Raw genomic sequence first — 20,431 nt, 5'->3', positions numbered from 1 at the left:
AATCAGTCAAACTGCCATAGGGGATATGTTCTAATGTCGCAATTTGACGAGATGAAAAGGAATCGGTGACGCAATTTAAACTCACCTCGGCCATACCCGATATCGATCGAAGAGAGATGTCAGATCACAACATTGATATTATGTAGCAAGGGATCTCTTTTACAACGTATTTATCACTACTTCTTACCACCTTGTGAATATAATTAATATAATACCAAACCACAAGATAAAATGCCTTGGGAAGATATTAAATTAAATGATGGTCGAAAGATACCTGGAATATCATTTGGAACATCTAGACATTCTGGAGATACAGTATCTACAGTAGATGAAGCTATTCATGCTGGATTTAATAGTTTAGATACAGCTCAAAGTAAGTTCTCAATCTCTTTCAAATGCAATCAATTACCTTTGAAAGTTTATTAATTTTGTTATTATCAGTCTATAAATCTGAAAATGCAGTTGGTCAAGCAATAAAAGAATCTGGTATTCCACGTAAAGAACTTTGGATAACTACAAAATGGTCAGGATTAAAAAATGCAAAAGAATCAATTAAAGATAGTTTAAATCATTTAGGAGTAAATCATGTTGATTTATACCTTATTCATTTCCCTGCTGTTGCAAAAGATGATATACCTGGTTCTTGGGCTCATTTAGAAGAATTTAAAAAATTAGGTTATACCAAAAGTATTGGAGTTTCAAAGTGAGTTTTCTTTTTCACTTGCATCATCAATCTATACGACCTAATGATTTATCCCAAAGACGGTCCTTTAATATTCTAGCTAATTATTATGTTATTTAACAAAAGTTTCGAAATTTCCCATTTAAAAGAATTACTCCATCATGCAAAGATTAAACCTTCAGTTAATCAAATTCCATTTCATCCTAATATTTTGGCTAAACAAGAACCTTTAATTAAATATTTACAAGAAAATGAAATTGCAATTGAAGGTTATTCACCACTTGCTCCACTTTGGCAAGATGGAGCTGGTGCCCCTGTTTTAAAAGCTGTTAAAAGTTTAGCTAGTAAATATAATGTACCTGAAGAAAGGATTTTATTAGCTTGGACAAGATCTAAAGGGTGAGTGTCTTTCTCTTTTAAAGATGTTTTGCACCGATCTAATTCTTTTTGAAAATAGTGTTATTCCAGTAACTTCTTCTTCCACAAAATCACGTATTGAAAGTTTTATCGCTGCGGGTGATCTTACTTTATCTGATGAAGACATCAAGTCTATTGATAAAGCGGGATACAAAGCTTTCCTACTTACAGAACTTAAGAAGAGTCTGATCAATGGAGTTAAATGGTTTACTGTTGCTGGACTTGTAACTTATTTTGCTGTTCGTCGATATTCTTAGAATTATCGAAATTGTACGGATGTGGCTGTACCAGGAATTTCCCTTCAAGTGAATGAATGTTTATCAATTATCCCCTTGTCAAAGGACTGATTGCTGAGAAATCGATATTCACTCCTTTCATCCTATATTCTCAAAGGGGTAATGACTGAACCTATCATATTGACCCAGGGGGGGAAAATTCGAAGAATATCCTTCATCACAGTACACATCATCTTTGAGTGGTCTTTTGCGAGATATTTGATTGACGAATTAAGGTCATTGACTGAAGTTGTTCTCTCCGATACCTCCTAATCGACTGAACATACTGCGTTTGAGGAATTCCGTGACCTCGTCTTTCATCAACCTCATCGCTATCAAGTTCTCATCCCAATTGCTAACAGATTATAGCCATAAAGCGATTGAGTACTTCAAGAGCTGGCTTGACGGACATGATGTACGTCAATCTATTTATAATAGTGAAAGAATAAGTCACTAACTGACTTTTTTGTGCACTTAATAAGGTCTCAGAATTATACGATAGATGATTCGGAATGGTCTACATCGGTTTTGTCCCTGTCCGAAGGATGGAACATGCTACGAAAGAATGGATCAAATGAATACATTACAACACAAGATAAAGTTGATGAAATGGAAGATATAATCGATAATTTCTGGAATAGTTCAATAAGTTGGACAGAACAAAAAGGAAGTTGGATAGAATTGAATTTTATAGGTATGTTAATAGGAAAAAGAATTTATATTTCAGTTCGAATGTTTCGAAAGAGTCTTAGCTAAAGATTTTTGTAAAAAACAGGTAATGAAATTTGGATATATGGTATAAATGGACCTTCATATTCTAATATTTCATTCAATTTAGATGAAAAAGATTTAGGTAATTTTTCTCAAGAAATTGATGAAATTGATTATCATCATTTAATATTTGAATTACATAATTTAAATAATACAAATCGTATATTAAAATTAACGAATTTAGATCAAGGTAAAAGAATGAGTTTTGATTATGCAATTATAAATAATTCAGAAGAAATAATTTCATCATCCAAAACAAAAGTAAATTCTGAAATCTCAACTTTAACCAATACAAAAGAATTAGCGGCTCAAATTACGACTTCTCTTTCTATCTCTTCTACTTCAACTATAACAAATTCAACCATAACATCTTCTGCTAATGATTTAAATTTTACAACAAATCGAAATTCAACTTCACTTGAAAATTCAACTCAAACTCAAGCACAAGCACAAGCAGCAGCAGCAGCAGCATCTTCAGCTGCATTAGCAGCTCTTTTACCTACACAATATTCAATCAAACAATTATCATCTTTAAAAGAAATATATGAATTTAAATGGAATTCAGCTGCTTATTTCGTTATAATTTTCTCCTCTTGCGTAATTGGAATTTTCATACTTTTCATTATTCATATTTCTTTAAAATCTTATATAAAGAAAAATAAACCTAGTCAAGGATATCTGGAAAGAGATGAACAACATAAGGTAGAAGATCAAAGTGGTATGAGAATAGGAAATCCGATTAATGTCACGAAAAATGGACAAGTGGATTTCTAGTTTTTTGGAATTTATACTGTACGAGTTTGACAAGTTTCTGGATATTTTTGGTTGTATTTTCATTTGTCTCGTCTCTTTTGTTCGAAATATAATACGATCTTAGATTTTCTCAAGTCTTTACGTGTAAACTTTATACCCCTTCGTCCTGGAGATGATACAAAGACATAAATGCATAGTATACGATACTTCAGTGTTATACAAAGACTAGCCTCGTCTTCTTCCGCTCATCAACTTCGTATGGATGCTTGCTGTATCTTCGCTATTTCGGTAACTTCGCAGCATACAGTATTCAAGCAAGAATCGAGGCATGTTTCCAAATATCGATCACCGTCTCTGACGAGAGGTCGCCTTCCATTGTTTTATCGCCTCATTGAATCGATCCTGTCAATTCACTTTGTCAACCTTACTAGAATATATGCTCCTTACATATCGCATTATCCCGCATAGACAGCGCGATGACATGAAAGACAAAGGATATCACACTCACCAACACGTTGGTCCCGAAAATACCGCTGAACGCCTTAAACCTCTCGGAATCACTCATTCCTTCAATGAGCTGATGGATAGACGGACTGTAATTCAGTGCATACCAAGCGCAGAAGATGTTCAGACCGAATTGAGCTGTCAAGAGCTCGAGCTCCTCCTCCTGAGACATCAAGAATGCCATAATTGATCAGCGAACTTTCCTTGACGTGGTAAGAATTCATAACGAGCGCCGCCCTGCACTCACGTTTGGTTCGTTGGTCAACCATTGTCTATCTTCGTATACTGCTTGATGCCCTTCTGAATCTATGTCTTTGAGTCTCTTTCTATCATCTTCGATCAACCATCTTATGATCCTTGCTACCTCTACTGCTCCATTATACGAGAATATCACTTCCACTTCTCCCGTAGATCCATCAGCACTACCTAGGGCTCGAGGCATGAAATACTTGAATTGCGTGATCGCTTTCATTGCATCTTCACTGAGTGGATTACTCTTGTTTTTGGCATTGGGGTCCTTTTCACAAGCTGTGTAATTGATGCATTCGATGATGATAATGGTTCTTTCGAATTTGCAAGCGGTGACTTTCAGCTCTTGTAATAGATCCATACTGTGTTGAGGAAGCGACTTGAGATCTTGCAGAATGATAGCAGTTGCAGGTGAGATTACCATATCTGCTGAATGCATCTTCTTTTCCTTTTCAACCGTCGTGAAGCCTTCTTTTTTCAGTGCTCGGAACAACGGGAGTTTCTGTAGGACACTGATGGCGATCAATATCGGAGGGAGCTTGCTGTCGTAAGGTATGGATAAATTACAAGCATCTTCATACCAGACGGGGTTCCGGACCAGCGAATTAGCTGTCCAGTCGATCTGTCTTCGGTATTCTTCTTGTGAGCGCGGTCGCAGACCATACAGCTCCTCCGTAGTCTTGTTCAGGTCATCGCGCTCAGCGAGACTAAAAAGTCCTTCTAAAGAGAATAGATCGAACGGACGGCTGTCCCGGGATACCTTCTCACCTTTTATTGCTTTCGTCTCGTTGGCCGTTACAACTTTGAGTTTAGGGGTAGCGGAACCAGTGTCGCGTATCTGTGCTGCAGGCTTAATTAGCAGATCTTGAAGGGATTGAGAGGTGGTGTATGCAGAGCGTGGTCTCGTAGCTCTTGCTTCTTGAGTTGCATCCAATGGCCTCTTATTTGGTACGCTTGATGGGAGCTTAGAGGTGATCGGAACATCTGTCTCGGCTGAACTCAGAGGAGGGCGATCGTGAAGGTGAGCACCCGTATTATTGAGCCTTCTCGAGGGTGGTTGCTCGGAGACATGTGGAGGGTGGCCCACAATGGGAGGTTCGATTTCTCCCTTTATGGCTGGTACAGCTCGTCGGCGAATGGGTTGGACCTTACTGACTGCGATGGGGCTGCTCATTGGTCCAGATTGGGAACCGTGATTGCTTCTCGCGAATGGGTTGATTACTGGCAAATGTCCCGCGGGGATTGGCGACCATGCTAGACTTCTCGCTGCTTCATCGTTCACCTGTGGCTGCTGCATATCATGAATCGATGAGCAAAAGGCTGCAGGATTGAGATATTCCTTGAAGACCGACTCAGTCGACTCATCCCATTCTTGATCCCTGTTGATCTTCATTAATTGGGGCAGATTCACTGTTTGCGGAGATGAAGAAATCCTGTCGTTTTCAATTGACCATCTAGTCCGGAGCTGACCGGTTGTCGGTGAAGATATTGGTGTAGGTATTAGCACCTCGTCTGAATCATCAGGTTCACGACGTCTTGACTTGGAGATTGATGGTGAGCAAAGCGAATCACCTAAATGCGAAGCACGACAATTCATCAGCTTGAGAGGATGTCATGGAACGACAACCACTCACCGGTCGCCCGTATATCCTCGACTATTTGATCAGAGGCCTCGGCAACGGTGATCGCGGCTTCTTCTGGGGCGACAGTGGTTTCAGGGTGGAGTGGCTTGATTGCAGCTGTACAGTGCGATCTATATTCCCAGGCAGGCAGCATAGGCGGATCCACTGATTGGGACATATTCTGCAGTCGAGGGCGATAAGCGATTTTGCCATGACTGAGTATTGGGAGACTAAACTAACCTTGAACAAATTCGCGGCTCTCTCGTATTGTGCCTCCAGGATAGGAAGTCGTTCAGTGTCACCTTTAGCAGCCTCGATATAGGGTTCTAGTTGAGCAGTACGTTCGCTATTCATCTTTAAGATGCCTTGCCGCTCGTCGTTCGTGCAAGTGGTTTGCCATTTCCTAGGTCGGTCAATGTCATCAGGATTTCTCATGGTCTCTCAGACGGTCAAGTGGGCTTTTAAGGAGACTTACAATATTTTGAAAGTATCCATTTCCTTTAGGGGTACAGGTGGGATGTCCAGCTTTTCAAAAATTGCAAATTTTCCTCTACCATTCAATTGCGAAAGTTTCGATGGGACGACTTTCTTCCCTTGAGAAAGATTATGTGATTTCTTGATTGCTTTGGCGGTGAGCATAGTCTCCATCGGTTGAATGAAATGATGACAAGGGTTCTCTGGAAACAAAACTCCGATCAGCTTGCATGCCATTCGACTCTCACTTGGGTTTGGGTGGCAAGTCAAACTGTTTGCAAATTCACCAATTGGCTTTTCTAGTATCTTCTCAGCAGGCGATTCGATCATAGCCTGTTTTCTTCGATCTTGAGCAGCATTACAGAAATCGATGACGCTCTTAGGGACTGTTTGAGGTTTTGATATGACTTTCTCGGGTGTGTAAATCTTGGATGCTTCTTCGAGCGATTGTCGGAAAGATTTCAAGGAATTGTCTTCCTCCTCCAGTGGTACAGATTGTAGACGTTCGAGTGACTGCAATAACTACTTGTACCCTTCTGGTAAGATATCTAGGTTGATTTGGAAGTCAGAAAGACCGTTACTCACCTCGATGGTTTCCCGCTTGGTCACTGTCCTGTGATCATCCTCCACACATGGAATTTCTGTCGAACGCGAAGATGACCCATTGATTGGCCGCCGATGCTGAGGAGAGGGAATATCCATTATGTTTCTGAGATAAGATTACCGCACCAAATGACGAGAGGCAAAGAAGAGGATTGGAATTGAGTGTTATCTGAGAAGAAGAAGTGAATTTTAGTTGATTATAAGTAAGTTAGGTGATCAGTGCGTCGTCATCAAAGTATGATGATGATGGTTGATTGGTAGTTGATCAATATACACGTCATCTGAAACAGTTATCCTCTTCCTTTAGGTATGAGATGGTGGCTACATTTCTAATCTATTATGCATTATACAGATTACCCACCACCGACACCTGCATCAATTAAAATTTTATCTCTTCCTTCACCTCTAGACCTCAACCAATCAAGCGCTTCATTTATCTTTTCCAATTCCGTCCAATCTCCTCTTCCTTTTCCTCCTCTTGCACCATTTTCTACCCCTTTACTCTCTTCTATTAAGCTGCTTTCATCTTCTATAGTTTCAGGTGATATTCTAATTCTAAGGGCCAACCAATTCCAACTTTTCACTTCCCTTATCCACTCTTCAAGATCGTCTTCTCGACCTATTGAGTACATTATACCTGGATGTCCGACTTTAGAGAACCCTACCAACGATAATTTTGATGATAAAGATATAAGATTTTTACGTTTTGTCGATGATAGTAGATGATGAGATATTAGTAGACAATGATGAGGTTTAGAAGGTCTTCTTTCGGTTGGTATAGATGTTAGCGGATTGGCATTTGAAGATGAAGTGCTTAGTGATGAAGGGGCTAGAATGGAAAGAAAATGCGTAGTGAGGATTTGATATAGCGGATAACTATACGAAAATGCACAAATATCAGATCTTCGAAACATCCAGTGAAGTAACAACGACTCACTCATCGTCCTCGTTCCACTTTTCCATCTTCCCCTTGACGATATCTTTCCACTTAGAAGCTTCATCTCTCCCCATAGACGGACTTTTCACTTCAATTATTAAATCATTCCTAGATTTGTATTGTTCGTCCACGATGACATGCAAGGCAAGTTCACTATCTTGACTGGTTATATCTATAATTCTCGGCCATATTCCAGAAGGCGAAGATTCAAGATTTTCAGCCGGCAAGAGGGAAGAGGAAATCAACTCTATCTCAATATCGAGATCATCATGAATACTCATTTCTTTTCCTTGTCATCTTTCTTTTTTCGAAATCAGGTACAAGGAATCAATCTTTATAACACGTCGTTACGAGTCTTGCTTAGCTCACTACTCTTCATCGCGAGGACGTCATTTATAGCTCATTCTGCGATTCAATGGATCCATTCCGCTGGAAATGCTTCCAGGAACACATATATCACGTGGTCTTGTTGATTGACTCGTTAATCCGATACCATTTTGATAGGTCCTAGTTCCTTATCAGTAGCAAAATATTTATGCTTTCAATGAAGACTTTTTTTCTTGACTCACTATTCACTTTGAACAATCCGTTCGGAAAATGCCTCCCTCGTTACCTTCCGCTACGAGTGTATCTCGTGTAGCAGCATCTACTTTGCCTTCACTCGCAAGAAATGTAACAACTTCAGCAGGTACAGCTGTAACTCCTAATAAACCACCTCCATCAAAAGATCATCACATACATTCTTACTCTGCCGATGCATTCCCATTGGGATTTAGCGTATCTTCAACACATGCAGGTATCAAGAAAAAGGCAGGCGTATTAGATCTTGGTATATTGATTTCTACTGCTAAAACCTCATGTAGTGCAGCAGCATGTATGACTAGAAACGTATTTCAAGCTGCTCCTGTTACTGTAACTTCGGAATTACTTTTAAATTCAAATGGAAAAGCAAGAGGTTTTATAATAAATTCAGGTTGTGCAAATGCTGTAACTGGAAAAAAAGGTTTAGAAGATGCATGGTCAATGTCAAATAAAACAACTTCTTTACTTTCTCCCTCATCAAATTCATCAAATTCTTCAAATGAAAATCAAGGTACATTAGTAATGTCAACTGGAGTAATAGGACAAAATTTACCAATCTCAAAAATTTTAGAGAATATACCTAAATTAGTTAAAAATTTGGATAATTCACCTAAATCTTGGTTAGAACTTTCAAAAGCATTTATGACAACTGATACTTTTCCTAAATTACGTTGTAAATCATTTAGACTTGGAGATAGAGAAATTAAATTTGTAGGTATTGATAAAGGTGCAGGAATGATTGCACCTTCAATGGGTCCACCACAACCACCTCATGCAACTTTATTAGGTGTAATAGCTACAGATGCTGCTGTTAATCCTAAAGATCTTCAAAATGCCTTAAATTACGCAGTTGATAGAAGTTTTAATAATATAACAGTTGATGGTGATATGTCTACTAATGATACAATTTTATGTCTTGCAAATGGAGCTGCTACTTCAATTTCCTCAGAAAACCCAATGGAAGAATTAAGTGAAAAAACAAATCCCAAAGAATTCGGTATTTTCAAAGAACAATTAAGGGAATTCGCAGAAGAATTAGCTCAATTAGTCGTTAGAGATGGTGAAGGTGCTACGAAATTCGTTACTATCAGAGTCAAGGTGAGTAAGAGCACTTTAAGAAAGTCGATGTATTTGCGGTGAACCAAGTTTTATCAGCTTATTGATTGTTGAATAGGGAGCACCGACTTACGAAATTGCCAACGCTGTCGCTAAAAGTGTAGCTAATTCAAGCTTGTTCAAAACAGCTATGTATGGTGAAGGTGAATTTGGTCTCCTTGAGGTAATTGATAGATGCTTTATGTACTGACACGTAGCACGTACCATTCTTAGATGCCAATTGGGGTCGAATACTCTGTGCTGTGTAAGTGGACTCTAAAAATCGATGCCATAAACCGTATCGAGAGCCGAATCATCTCACGATTACTAATGTTGAATGTCACAATAGCGGCTACACACCACTTTCACCAAATCCAATCTCTCCAACATCAGTATCAGTTTCTTTCCTTCCACCATCTTCATCATCCAATACCACTCCTCTACGACTTTTGACTAATGGAGAACCAGAATCGGATATTGATGAAGAAAGAGCAAGTGAGATATTGAAAGAAGAAGATTTGGAAATTGAAATTGATTTAGGAGATGGTAAAGAAGAAAGTAAAGTTTGGACATGTGATTTTTCACATGAATACGTCACTATCAATGGTAGTGTGAGTGCAGCTTTCTTTTCAATCTTCATCAAGACTTAAAAAGGGCTCATGAGACATATCCTTTCGTAGTATCGAAGTTAGGTGTTTTGCTGGTCTAAAAGGAATGAGTTTCGTCCAAATTCTACCACGGGGCGACAACGTCAAAGATAGAGTCAGATCATGAGAAATTTCATCGGCTCAATTACATTAAGAGAAGTTTCAACTCTCGTAGCTAATCGAATTCATAGAATTAGCAGAAGTTGAAAGGACATGATAAATACAATGCATGATTACGGTTAAGTTTCCTGGATCACCGTATTAATCGATTTACGTATACATATGCAACACAAAGGTCAGAATGCTAAGATACTATGGAGTCTTAAAAAAGGTATAACGATGCAAAGGGTAGTGTACTACTATGCTGGATTATAAAATTAAATGCTATGTCGAATTGAATGACGGTTGCTTGTAAACAAACCGATTGTTTCGTTGATTTGCTTGAATGTGTTATCACCAATAACCCAAAAGATTGTAAAGAAGCCAATTAAGATACAATAAAATTTGAGAAAAAATGTGAATTTACTTCTTCTTCCGCTCTTTGTCTTGAGTTATATACCCTATTTCTACACCAACTTGAAATGTCACAGGAAATGGCGATCATCTATGAAAATCAACTTCCATACCTTCTTCAATACCATTGTCCCAATTTTTTTCAGGTGGTTGATTAAAAGTATTTGTAATATCTTCTACCCAAGTATCATGAATTTTTGATTTATTCCAACTTCCAAAATAATCAATTTCCATCATATTCAAATTTGGATTGATTGGTAAATTATCATTTTGTTGTTGATGTTGTTGTTGTTGTTGTTGTTGTTTTTTAGGTTGTAAATGATTTTGACCATTAACAGGTGAACAAGGTGGAGCAGGTGGTAAATTTTTACAAAGTGGTACAAAAAAAGAATGAAATCCTTTTGCTTTTTCAACTTTTAATTCTAATGACATTTGTACATTTTTTTGTTTTTGATTTGTTGATCCAATTAATTTTTTATTATGTTTAGATGATTGACCTCCTCCACCACCTATTGAAGTTATTCTATGTTGTATATTTGGTCTTGTTGAAGATGATGAACTGGCATATGGTGTTGATGGCATTGAAATTGATTGACCAATTTGTTGAATACAAGGTAAATTAGGTATAGGAGTTGATTGTGATGAATTAAAATTGTTACTTGTTGTTGGTGAAGTAAAAAATTGACGTGTATTTGATTGTTGTGGAGTATTGTAAGATTGATGTAAATGATTATGTGATTGAGGAAGATGTATATGTGGTGAAGGATTAAGGAAAGGTGATTGTGGACGTGATGTAGTTTCACAGAACATGTCGAAATAGGCTACAGAGGTTTCGAATTCAATATATTTGATAGTGTAGTTAATGAAGTCAGACCGAAAGTCGATTAGCCAAAGAATTGAGTGACAATACTGTTCACGTCAATTGAAAGTATAAGCTGTCCGTCTCTTGCTTGAGTGATGCGTTTTGAGGTCGATTATGAACGTTGCAATTGAATTATCTCGGCGTTTTGATCGTTGACGTTTTGATAGAAATTGTGGAATGTCGTGTATCTCGAGTCAGGGTTACGATCTTTTTCAGCTGATCCAAATTTCGTTGTTGGGGGGTTTTCGGATTTGAGCGAAATTATTACTCTTTCTCAAAGTTTTGATTACGCGTGTGAATTCAAAGTCCAAAGATGAAGTTTATGTGATTTTGGGGATGATGAAGTAATGGAGGACGATGATCAACGAAAAAATCGACGAGTAAGTTGAACAAAAATCAGAAGTTCTAGTGTCTTAGTCGATACCGGCGGTTATGAATTATGTATGTATCAGAAATTTCTCGTCTAAAATTCCTCCTTCAACTTTGGTAAACTTAACCTCTCTAACAATGAATAATCCAGGGATTAAAACCACAACGCGATCTAACAGTGTCAAAATCTTCTTCAGGGTAAGGCTAATTAATGTTTAATTTTAAACCCCTTAGACGTGAGTGGCGCGTGTCTCCTATTGAAGGACAAAGATGATATCGTTTTAATTATATTTGAGGGGTCTATATGACAGGATAGAGTTTATTACGACCTGAATTATATAAGGGAGTGATGAATGCAGCCGAATCTTTATAGCGGATAAAGGACTGGATTTAACGAGGGTTGTGATAAAATGCAGAACCTATCTCGGTTACTCGAAAAGTCGGAAGGGAGAAATATACTGAAAATCAAACCAAGCGATGAGAGTCATAGGGCTTATATGATGGAACATGATACCTGTTGCGGAGAGCATGTTGTATCGGAGCTTGATCTGAGTAGTCAGCGATGGAATTTTTGGTGCAGTTGAATGTGAAAAACAAAGGATGAAAACAAAGGATGAAAACAAAGGATGACATCAGGCTGGAAGGATCACCTTCCGATGCAGCGGAGTGTATATATTAGAGAAGTCATGATCAACTGAAAAATCGTGTAGTGCTGAAAGTAACATCTAGGACTGATTGTCAAAGATAACATCATTGACGCTTCTTAGCGTTTTTACAGCAGGAGCGGTATCAAGATATTGAAGGATTCGCTCATACATATATCTGATGGTAGGCGGACTTCCACACTGGTAGATTGAATATGACAATGCGAGAGAAGTGATTGTTAAAGGCATGTATTTTAACGGACTCAAAGGAAAAATCTGTATCATTTTGTTTGAGTCGTTATATCCCGAGCAAATCGGGCCAACCCTGATCCTTTCAACCTCAACGAGATGATACTCTAAAAATCGGACAAAGTCAAGGTCAATTGATTGTATCAGCCCCCTTGTACGATGATGATACAGCATAATCACGTATTTAAAGGTCAGCTTTATATCTCAGATTGAATTGTCATGATCCGAGAAATGCTGTCTTTCAAATTCGGATCTTGCCAAAGAGGCGTCTTTTTTCGCTTTTATGATAAGTATCGTTTTCATCTCAGCTGGACAGTCGACGATTTGAATTTGAATTGGAAGGATCAGAGAAAAGCCGACAAAACAAGCATACCAATTCGCCATTCACGACTTCATTTGCATATGCTCGATAGACAAGTATTAGCTTATGTTCCGCACTCATACATCTTGGTGCAGAACCAACAAAAGCCCATATACACAAGATGCGATGCATATACATATATTGATTGAAGGTGGCCTGCTATGCCCGGCCTTGGGGTGTTAAACCATCCTTTAGACTCGACCAGCTTGTCTCCTAGATTTACCAGGTCTTCCACCACCCCTACCACCACCACCACCACCACCACCTCTTCCACCACTTCCACCTCCCCTTCCGCCTCCTCCACCGAATTTACCCCCACCTCGCCCTCGTCCTGGTTTACCACCTCCAAACGAGAAATCATTCGTGCTTTCCCTTGTATTTTGCTTGTCTCGTCTCGAAGAGCCGCCAAGGGAGTATTTGTTGTCTCGAACGTGTCGTGGCATCTGGAATGAACATACCATCAGCCTATCTCCAGGATCCATATTACCGGTTTCTGATTTGATGTGAAATGATGTCGTGATTGCTCACTTTAGCTTTATCACGTCCTCCTCTACCACCTCTTCCACTACCACCTCGCTCAGGTCTACCTTCAATAGCATCTTCAACGGAAATACCGAATTGATCATCATCACCATCTTCACCAAGCTCCATACCTTCCTTTCGTTCTGGGAAGATAAATCAAGAACATCAGCATTCTGACAAATTATTGAGATGCTAAAAACAAAAAACACTTACTCCTCTTGAGACCAGATACTCTGTCTTCGAACGATTTTTTGTCCTGCTCTCTTTGTTTAAGTTTCTCGTGTTGAATTTGTTTACCGAATTTCTTGAGATCACGTTGTTTCTTAGCTGCTTCTGACTTCTTGATACCTTGTCTATAGGTGAAACAACCGCATTTAGCCAGAGATATCCGATGAGAAATACAAAATACGACACTCACGATTCCTCAACCAACTTAGTCCTTACTCTCTCCATATGCTCATCCGACTTGACCATCTCAGCATAGTAGTCATTCGGTCTTGTGAATGGAATGTCATGTTTGGTAGCTAATTTCTTGGCTTGCGGTATACATTCAAGGGCAATTTTATAGCTACACTCGCCATTAGCTTGGATGCAACAAGGGGCGGGATAGGCTAAACTCACAAAGCCATCTCTCTCTGCAAGTCTGCGATGACAGCTGATCAGCCCGGCACTTCATATACGAGTTATTCAATCACTCACCATCACTTGGGTCTACATCAACAATCTCCTTGCTGTTTAGTACAAGATGTTCGGGCCAAGGCATATTGGTAACTTTGATGGTGTCTATTATTGTCCTCATAGCGGGCTAACGCGGCTGTCAGGTTTCTTACTTAATTACAGAAACACGGGAAGCTAACCTTATTGTTTATCGTAACCTTTCGCATAGGTACAGCATCTTCATCTACCGATACGTCCGAGTTCAACCCATCAAGCGATATGGCATCATCATCTGGCTTTTCATTGACTATCGTGTTATCGAGCTATTTCCATCATTGAAAGGTCAGTCATAGCGAGTCTGTAACAGCAGGTCAGATTTGTCTCACCTCTTCCCCATCTTCGTCTTCGTCCTCATCATCGTCCTCACTGTCCTCATCAGACAAAGCTTCTTCACCAGAAAGCAATTCTTCATCTTCATCATCTTCGTCCTCATCATCCTCCTCTTCTTCTGCATCTTCTCCGTCTTCATCCCCACCCAGCAGAGCCTTTTCAAACTCATCTAGGTCTTCCGGGTCAACTAATTCCATCAACCTCTTCATGCCTTCCTCACTGATCCCGTAGTCGTCTTCATTTTCGGAACTATCCTCATCGTCGTCTTCTTGCTCCCGTTCAGCTTGCTTTGGTATTTTGGTAGACTTGATGGCCTCCTCCTTACCCTTTCCCTTGCTGACCTTGAGTTTTCTAGCGTCTTTCTTGCTGAGTGTAACCATTTTTTTTGCTTTTAGTATATGTATGTATATGTTGAATAAATCAAAATAACAATTATAAGAGGGTTGAAATTCAAAATTATTTCTGCATGGAAAAGAAAGGTGGAGGTCAACTATAACCCAAAAAGATTACCACGCGATTGCCACTTTGACGGAGATATACGGTAATTAATCATTCATTAGTGATCAGCTTATTGCTTACGCTCTCTTTCATACAACTGACATCTCTTAATGTAGATATATATTAATCCTATTAACCTTGTATACTTCTATTTCTCACATTCCTCTACAAAACACGTCGATATCAGCAGAGAAACGACCAACAGTGCTTCAATTTTGAAAGATAATCATTGGATAGCACATCTTTAGTCGCCTCTAGCTTCATCGCGTGGACAAATCTCTTTCTTTTCCTCTTCTTTCGGTTTTATTCTATTTTTCTGGGTTTCATCAAGGTGTGTTGTATAAGTAGAATAGGAAATACAAAGAAAAGGGACGAATACAGGTGATTATTCCCCTCTTTTCTTTGTTTGGTCATAGCGATATGACAGTTTCGTTGAAACAAATGTTTACCCGAATGCAGATTACAATATGTCACAACCTCAATCACAGGAACCAACTTTAGTAGATGATGGATTTTCATATGATCCAAATTATGATTATTCACAAACTGCTTCTGGTGGTATTACACAAGATGTAAAAGATGAAGTGAAGTACGATATTAATGAGGATTTGGAAGAGGAGGAGGAAGAACCTATCAGTCAAGAAGATTATTGGACAGTGATTAGTGCTTTTTTCGATGAAAAAGGTTTAGTCAGACAACAACTGGAATCTTTTAATGAGTTCATCGAGAATACAATGCAAGAGATAGTAGACGACCATAGTAAATTAACGATGGATCAATTTACACAATATACTGGTGTATCAGGAGATGAGACTGTAAGTGGTATCATTTCTGGATGCAACGCGATTCACGCGTTTGACTTACATATCAATTGTGCTTCAGAAACGATATGAGATTTCGTTTGGACAAATTTATTTGGCTAGAGTCAACCACACAGAAATGGACGGAAGGACGAATATGCTTTTCCCTCAAGAGGCTCGTCTGAGAAATTTAACTTACTCCGCGCCGTTATATGTGGATATCAAGAAAAGATTACTCACTGCATCAGGTGTGGATGATCCAATAGAAGCAGACTGGCAGCCTGCTGTTGGAGAAGATGGACTGCCTGAAGGTTTAGAGGAGGATAAGGCTTCAATAGGCAAAGTAAGTCCTCTCTATAATTCCATCGAAATTAATGGCTAAACCTGCTCTACCAGGTGCCTGTCATGGTCCGATCGAATTTCTGTCTTCTTCACAATCTGCCCGACGACCAATGTCACGATATAGGAGAATGTCACTACGACCAAGGAGGATATTTCATCATATCAGGTTCGGAGAAGGTGTTGATTGCGCAAGAGCGAATGGCTACCAACCACGTCTTCGTTTTCTTGAAAGCTGCTCCATCGAGATGGACATACTTTGCAGAAATCAATTCTCAGAAAGAAAAGGGTGGGAAGGTAGCGGCACATACGGAGGTCCGACTATATCAAAAGATTCAAGGTCAAGTGAGTCTTGAGAAACGCCTCCATCATGTCTACTAAGCTAATCTTGCTGGTAGAACGGTGGTGTCATTCGAGTCTCCCTTCCTTACACTAAAGTCGATATTCCACTGGTCATCGTGTTCAGAGCTCTCGGTATCGTACCGGATAGAGATGTACTAAACCATATTTGTTTCGGTCCAAATGATGAAGCGCTTCTGGAATATCTTCAACCGTCTATCGAGGAATCATTCGCTATTCAAGACCGTGAAGCTGCTTTAGATTTCATTGGTAGAAGAGGTCAACATGAGAAAGCTCCTCGAGCTCAACGACAACGAGCCGCTTTCGATATTCTTCACAAAGAGTTCTTGCCCCATGTGTCCACTGCTGAAGGATTCGAATCGAAGAAGGCATATTTCCTTGGTTATATGGTGCATAGATTGATATCGGCTGCTATGGGAAGGAAGGAATTAGATGATAGGGATCATTTTGGTAACAAGCGATTGGATCTGGCTGGTCCCTTAATGGCGGAGATGTTTGGTCATATGTTCTCCAAATTGCGTGAGGATATGTACAGATACCTGAAGAAGGTAAGTTGACCGAATTTGCCTCTATTGGTTTGCTGACTTCCGTCACAGTGTGTTGAAACAAATAAACCCTTCCAACTGAACACCGCTATACGGCCGAATAGTATCACTGATGGTTTGAAATACGCTTTGGCTACTGGTAATTGGGGTAAACGAGGCAACACCCGTGCCGGTGTATCCCAAGTGTTGAATCGATATACTTTCGCATCAACCCTGTCACATTTGCGTCGTACAAACACACCTATCGGTCGAGATAGTAAAGCAGCTAAACCTCGTCAACTACACAATACTCATTGGGGTATGGTCTGTCCTGCTGAAACTCCTGAAGGAGCAGCGTGTGGTTTGGTCAAGAACCTGGCGCTCATGTCGTACATCTCGGTTGGTTCTTACTCAGCACCAGTTATGGAATTCTTAGAAGAATGGGGTCTAGAAGAATTGAACGAATATCAACATGCTCCTCAAGCTACCAAGATCTTCGTTAATGGTGTCTGGATGGGTATACATCGAGATGCTCCTACCTTACATTCTAACTTGCTTCAAATGAGAAGAGGTGGTCAACTTAAGCATGAAGTTTCTATTGTAAGAGATATCAGAGAGAGGGAGTTAAGGCTATATACAGACGCCGGTAGATGTTGTCGACCTTTATTCATTGTCGACCATCCAACACAAACGCTTAGACTTAGACGAGAACACATAAACAGATTGGAGGATGCTGGAGAGCAAGGTGCATTAGCTTCAGCATGGGAGCAATTACTTTCAGAGGGAATCATCGAATATGTCGATGCAGCGGAAGAAGAGACTATTCTTATCGCTATGACTTCAGAAGATTTGGAAAATGCTCGAAGGAAAAATAGTAGAGAAGAGTTGGTCAAGGATAGATCAGCACATGACTTGGAGTCGTTCGATCCAACAGCTAGAATTAAGAGTACAGTATTCAGTAAACAATACACTCATATGGAAATCCACCCAAGTATGATTTTGGGTGTTTGTGCAAGTATTGTTCCCTTCCCAGATCACAATCAATCTCCTCGTAACACTTATCAATCTGCGATGGGTAAACAAGCTATGGGAGTTTTCCTCACCAACTACCAACTTCGTATGGACACTATGGCCAACATCCTTTACTACCCTCAAAAGCCTCTGGCTACTACCCGATCAATGGAATACCTCAAGTTCTCTGAACTTCCCGCTGGTCAAAACGCTATTGTCGCTATTATGTGTTATTCAGGTTATAATCAAGAAGATTCGGTCATTATGAACCAATCTTCAATCGATAGAGGTCTTTTCCGATCTTTGTATTATAGATCATACACCGACACTGAGAAAATGAAGGGTATGACGAAAGCTGAAACTATCGAGAAGCCAGACAGGAATGAGACATTGAGAATGAAACATGGATCAAGTGATAGATACGCCAAACTTGATGTTGATGGTTTAGTCAGTCCAGCAACAAACATCAATGGAGACGATATTTTGATCGGTAAGACTGCTCCATTACCTGAGGATACCGAAGAATTAGGTCAACGTACACAGATGCATCAAAAGCGGGATATTTCCACGCCGTTGAAGAGTACAGAGCAAGGTGTGGTCGATCAAGTCATGCTCACTACAAATGGTGAAGGACATAAATTCGTTAAAATCAGAGTTAGGTCAACTAGAGTGCCTCAAATAGGAGATAAATTCGCCTCTCGACATGGTCAAAAGGGTACGATTGGTATCACCTATCGACAAGAAGATATGCCATTCAGCGCTGAAGGTTTGGTACCTGATATCATCATCAACCCGCATGCTATTCCATCGCGAATGACAATTGGACATTTAGTCGAAGCGCTCTTATCGAAAGTGTCCACTTTAACAGGTTCAGAAGGAGATGCAACTCCTTTCACAGAATTGACTGTCGAAGCTGTATCAAAGGTTTTGCGATCAAAAGGATACCATTCAAGAGGATTCGAAGTTCTGTATCATGGACATACAGGTCGAAAAATGCAAGCTCAAGTATACTTCGGTCCTACATATTATCAAAGATTGAAACATATGGTGGATGATAAGATACATGCTCGAGCAAGAGGTCCATTACAGATTTTGACGAGACAACCGGTAGAAGGTAGATCAAGAGATGGTGGTTTACGATTCGGTGAAATGGAAAGAGATTGTATGATATCACACGGTATTGCCGGTTTCTTGAAAGAAAGGATGTATGGTGAGTGTATTCAAGTCTAGTATCCGTTAATACAGATGATAGCTAATACTGAATTTTATGGTAGATTCTTCTGACGCTTTTAGGATACACGTTTGTGATATTTGTGGATTGATGGCTGTTGCCAATTTAAAGAAACAAGAGTTTTACTGTTCTGTTTGCCGAAACTCAACGCAAATTTCTCAAGTGTATATTCCTTACGCAGCGAAATTGCTCTTCCAAGAACTCCAAGCTATGAATATTGCGTGAGTTTGATAGTTCATCAAAATCCTCAGACTTGAAAAGTCAAGCTGATCCGTTGTGTAATCAGTTGTCGAATGTACGGTGAGGGCGATTAGCTTTTCAGGTATAACGAGAAGACTTGTTGGGATCATGCACAGCGGATTGTCATGTTAGCGACAGATGGAACAAAGATTACAAGTATGCTCATGGACATACATCACATATTAAATACAAATAAAAACTGTATAGGTTACATGCATTAGTATCCAACTCAATTTTCCGCTTCCAACAGGCTAGATTGTATTAAATTCACTCTCAAAGGATAGCTATTTGCTTTGTACTTCAAAAGCACCAAAAGAAAATGATCCTCCCCCATGATATTTGTTTTGCTGGAATGAGATAAGCTGAAATCCCAAACGGCCGAGTTACAAGCTTTGTCCCTCAACTCTGTATATTTAGGATTCTTCTCATTCATGAGGATATATTACTCATATTCCCGATATTTTCGTCATTTAGTCTTTCTACATTTGATTCCAAGTGTATTTCAGGCACTTGGTATTTTAAGGAATGTTATGGTTTTCCGTAAAAAATTGAATTCCAACGAAAGAAACGAAACCTAATTGCTCCACAGTATGATTCATACGCCGATCTAGTACGTACTCTTATTGTTCAAGCTGGAATCTCTTCAAAGTTTGTTTTGCTGATCTAATTTGATGAAACTTAAGCTCGATGAGTCATACTCAAATTTGTTTTTTTAAGCGCATCAAAGTATACAGGATAAGGATGCTGCTATCAAGCAAGAATTTTGCAAAGGCAACTACTTTTCTCCATGTACACCCGAAGAGCCTTGTGATATAACCATCCAAAGCTATCCGAGTGTATGAAATCATCATGATGTCCTGCCCATATGATCTGTGTCATTGTGACCCATGCACATAGTCTGAGTTTGAGCCTTTCTACTTAACGATTTGATATACCAATGGCATTAGTAGTATAATACTGCTCAGAACATCTAGCTGTAATCACAGTGATCAAAGGGCTTGCGTAATTCATCATATGGGTCTTTAGGGGTGCTGCTGATCATTGCGCAGTTTGTTTGACCTTAATATGCTTTTTCTCTGGAATCCTACCGTTGGAATTACGCTTATTGTGTTCTTTTACGTGAGAATGGTGAATAGAACTAACTTATTTCGGTAAAACAAACTCGGATTAAATCCCTATCTGAGGATTTGGAGCGACATACCTTTTTCAGCTGAATAATAACCCTAGAACTTAAATGCACTGGAATCAGA

The 20,431-nt window shown here is 39.4% G+C and overlaps 8 protein-coding genes across 8 annotated transcripts; 4 read left to right on the top strand and 4 right to left on the bottom strand.

Moving 5' to 3' along the window:
- Positions 1 to 231: 231 nt before the first annotated feature.
- Positions 232 to 1,356, top strand: I206_104676 (uncharacterized protein; the record flags this gene model as incomplete). Its single annotated transcript, XM_019153979.1, has 4 exons — positions 232 to 373; positions 442 to 703; positions 809 to 1,081; positions 1,140 to 1,356. 4 exons carry the CDS (start codon positions 232 to 234, stop codon positions 1,354 to 1,356), a joined length of 894 nt encoding a protein of 297 aa, XP_019012719.1.
- A 570-nt stretch (positions 1,357 to 1,926) lies between these two features.
- On the top strand, positions 1,927 to 2,919 carry I206_104675 (uncharacterized protein; the record flags this gene model as incomplete). The annotated part of the gene is made up of 2 exons (XM_019153978.2): positions 1,927 to 2,068; positions 2,150 to 2,919. 2 exons carry the CDS (start codon positions 1,927 to 1,929, stop codon positions 2,917 to 2,919), a joined length of 912 nt encoding a protein of 303 aa, XP_019012718.2.
- A 324-nt stretch (positions 2,920 to 3,243) lies between these two features.
- I206_104674 (uncharacterized protein) lies at positions 3,244 to 6,449 on the bottom strand (the record flags this gene model as incomplete). The annotated part of the gene is made up of 8 exons (XM_019153977.1): positions 3,244 to 3,300; positions 3,407 to 3,565; positions 3,650 to 5,223; positions 5,286 to 5,454; positions 5,514 to 5,676; positions 5,749 to 5,950; positions 6,035 to 6,260; positions 6,333 to 6,449. 8 exons carry the CDS (start codon positions 6,447 to 6,449, stop codon positions 3,244 to 3,246), a joined length of 2,667 nt encoding a protein of 888 aa, XP_019012717.1.
- Positions 6,450 to 6,703: 254 nt separating this feature from the next.
- Positions 6,704 to 7,568, bottom strand: I206_104673 (uncharacterized protein; the record flags this gene model as incomplete). Its single annotated transcript, XM_019153976.1, has 2 exons — positions 6,704 to 7,226; positions 7,288 to 7,568. The coding sequence occupies 2 exons, from the start codon at positions 7,566 to 7,568 to the stop codon at positions 6,704 to 6,706; spliced, it is 804 nt and encodes a 267-aa protein (XP_019012716.1).
- A 316-nt stretch (positions 7,569 to 7,884) lies between these two features.
- Positions 7,885 to 9,614, top strand: I206_104672 (glutamate N-acetyltransferase/amino-acid acetyltransferase; the record flags this gene model as incomplete). Its single annotated transcript, XM_019153975.1, has 4 exons — positions 7,885 to 8,967; positions 9,044 to 9,128; positions 9,199 to 9,229; positions 9,314 to 9,614. The coding sequence occupies 4 exons, from the start codon at positions 7,885 to 7,887 to the stop codon at positions 9,612 to 9,614; spliced, it is 1,500 nt and encodes a 499-aa protein (XP_019012715.1).
- A 597-nt stretch (positions 9,615 to 10,211) lies between these two features.
- On the bottom strand, positions 10,212 to 10,934 carry I206_104671 (uncharacterized protein; the record flags this gene model as incomplete). The annotated part of the gene is made up of 1 exon (XM_019153974.2): positions 10,212 to 10,934. One exon carries the CDS (start codon positions 10,932 to 10,934, stop codon positions 10,212 to 10,214), a length of 723 nt encoding a protein of 240 aa, XP_019012714.2.
- Positions 10,935 to 12,800: 1,866 nt separating this feature from the next.
- Positions 12,801 to 14,558, bottom strand: I206_104670 (uncharacterized protein; the record flags this gene model as incomplete). The annotated part of the gene is made up of 8 exons (XM_019153973.1): positions 12,801 to 13,052; positions 13,138 to 13,274; positions 13,345 to 13,484; positions 13,550 to 13,699; positions 13,753 to 13,774; positions 13,831 to 13,936; positions 13,989 to 14,111; positions 14,175 to 14,558. 8 exons carry the CDS (start codon positions 14,556 to 14,558, stop codon positions 12,801 to 12,803), a joined length of 1,314 nt encoding a protein of 437 aa, XP_019012713.1.
- A 585-nt stretch (positions 14,559 to 15,143) lies between these two features.
- I206_104669 (uncharacterized protein) lies at positions 15,144 to 19,255 on the top strand (the record flags this gene model as incomplete). The annotated part of the gene is made up of 7 exons (XM_019153972.2): positions 15,144 to 15,491; positions 15,559 to 15,819; positions 15,873 to 16,160; positions 16,214 to 16,723; positions 16,772 to 18,920; positions 18,985 to 19,162; positions 19,228 to 19,255. 7 exons carry the CDS (start codon positions 15,144 to 15,146, stop codon positions 19,253 to 19,255), a joined length of 3,762 nt encoding a protein of 1,253 aa, XP_019012712.2.
- Between the last annotated feature and the right edge of the window lie 1,176 nt (positions 19,256 to 20,431).

Source organism: Kwoniella pini, chromosome 6, assembly GCF_000512605.2.
Source record: "Kwoniella pini CBS 10737 chromosome 6, complete sequence".
Classification (NCBI taxonomy): Eukaryota; Fungi; Basidiomycota; class Tremellomycetes; order Tremellales; family Cryptococcaceae; genus Kwoniella; species Kwoniella pini.
The sequence above is the reverse complement of the archived record's forward strand: the minus strand, read 5'-3'. Positions and strand labels throughout refer to the sequence as shown.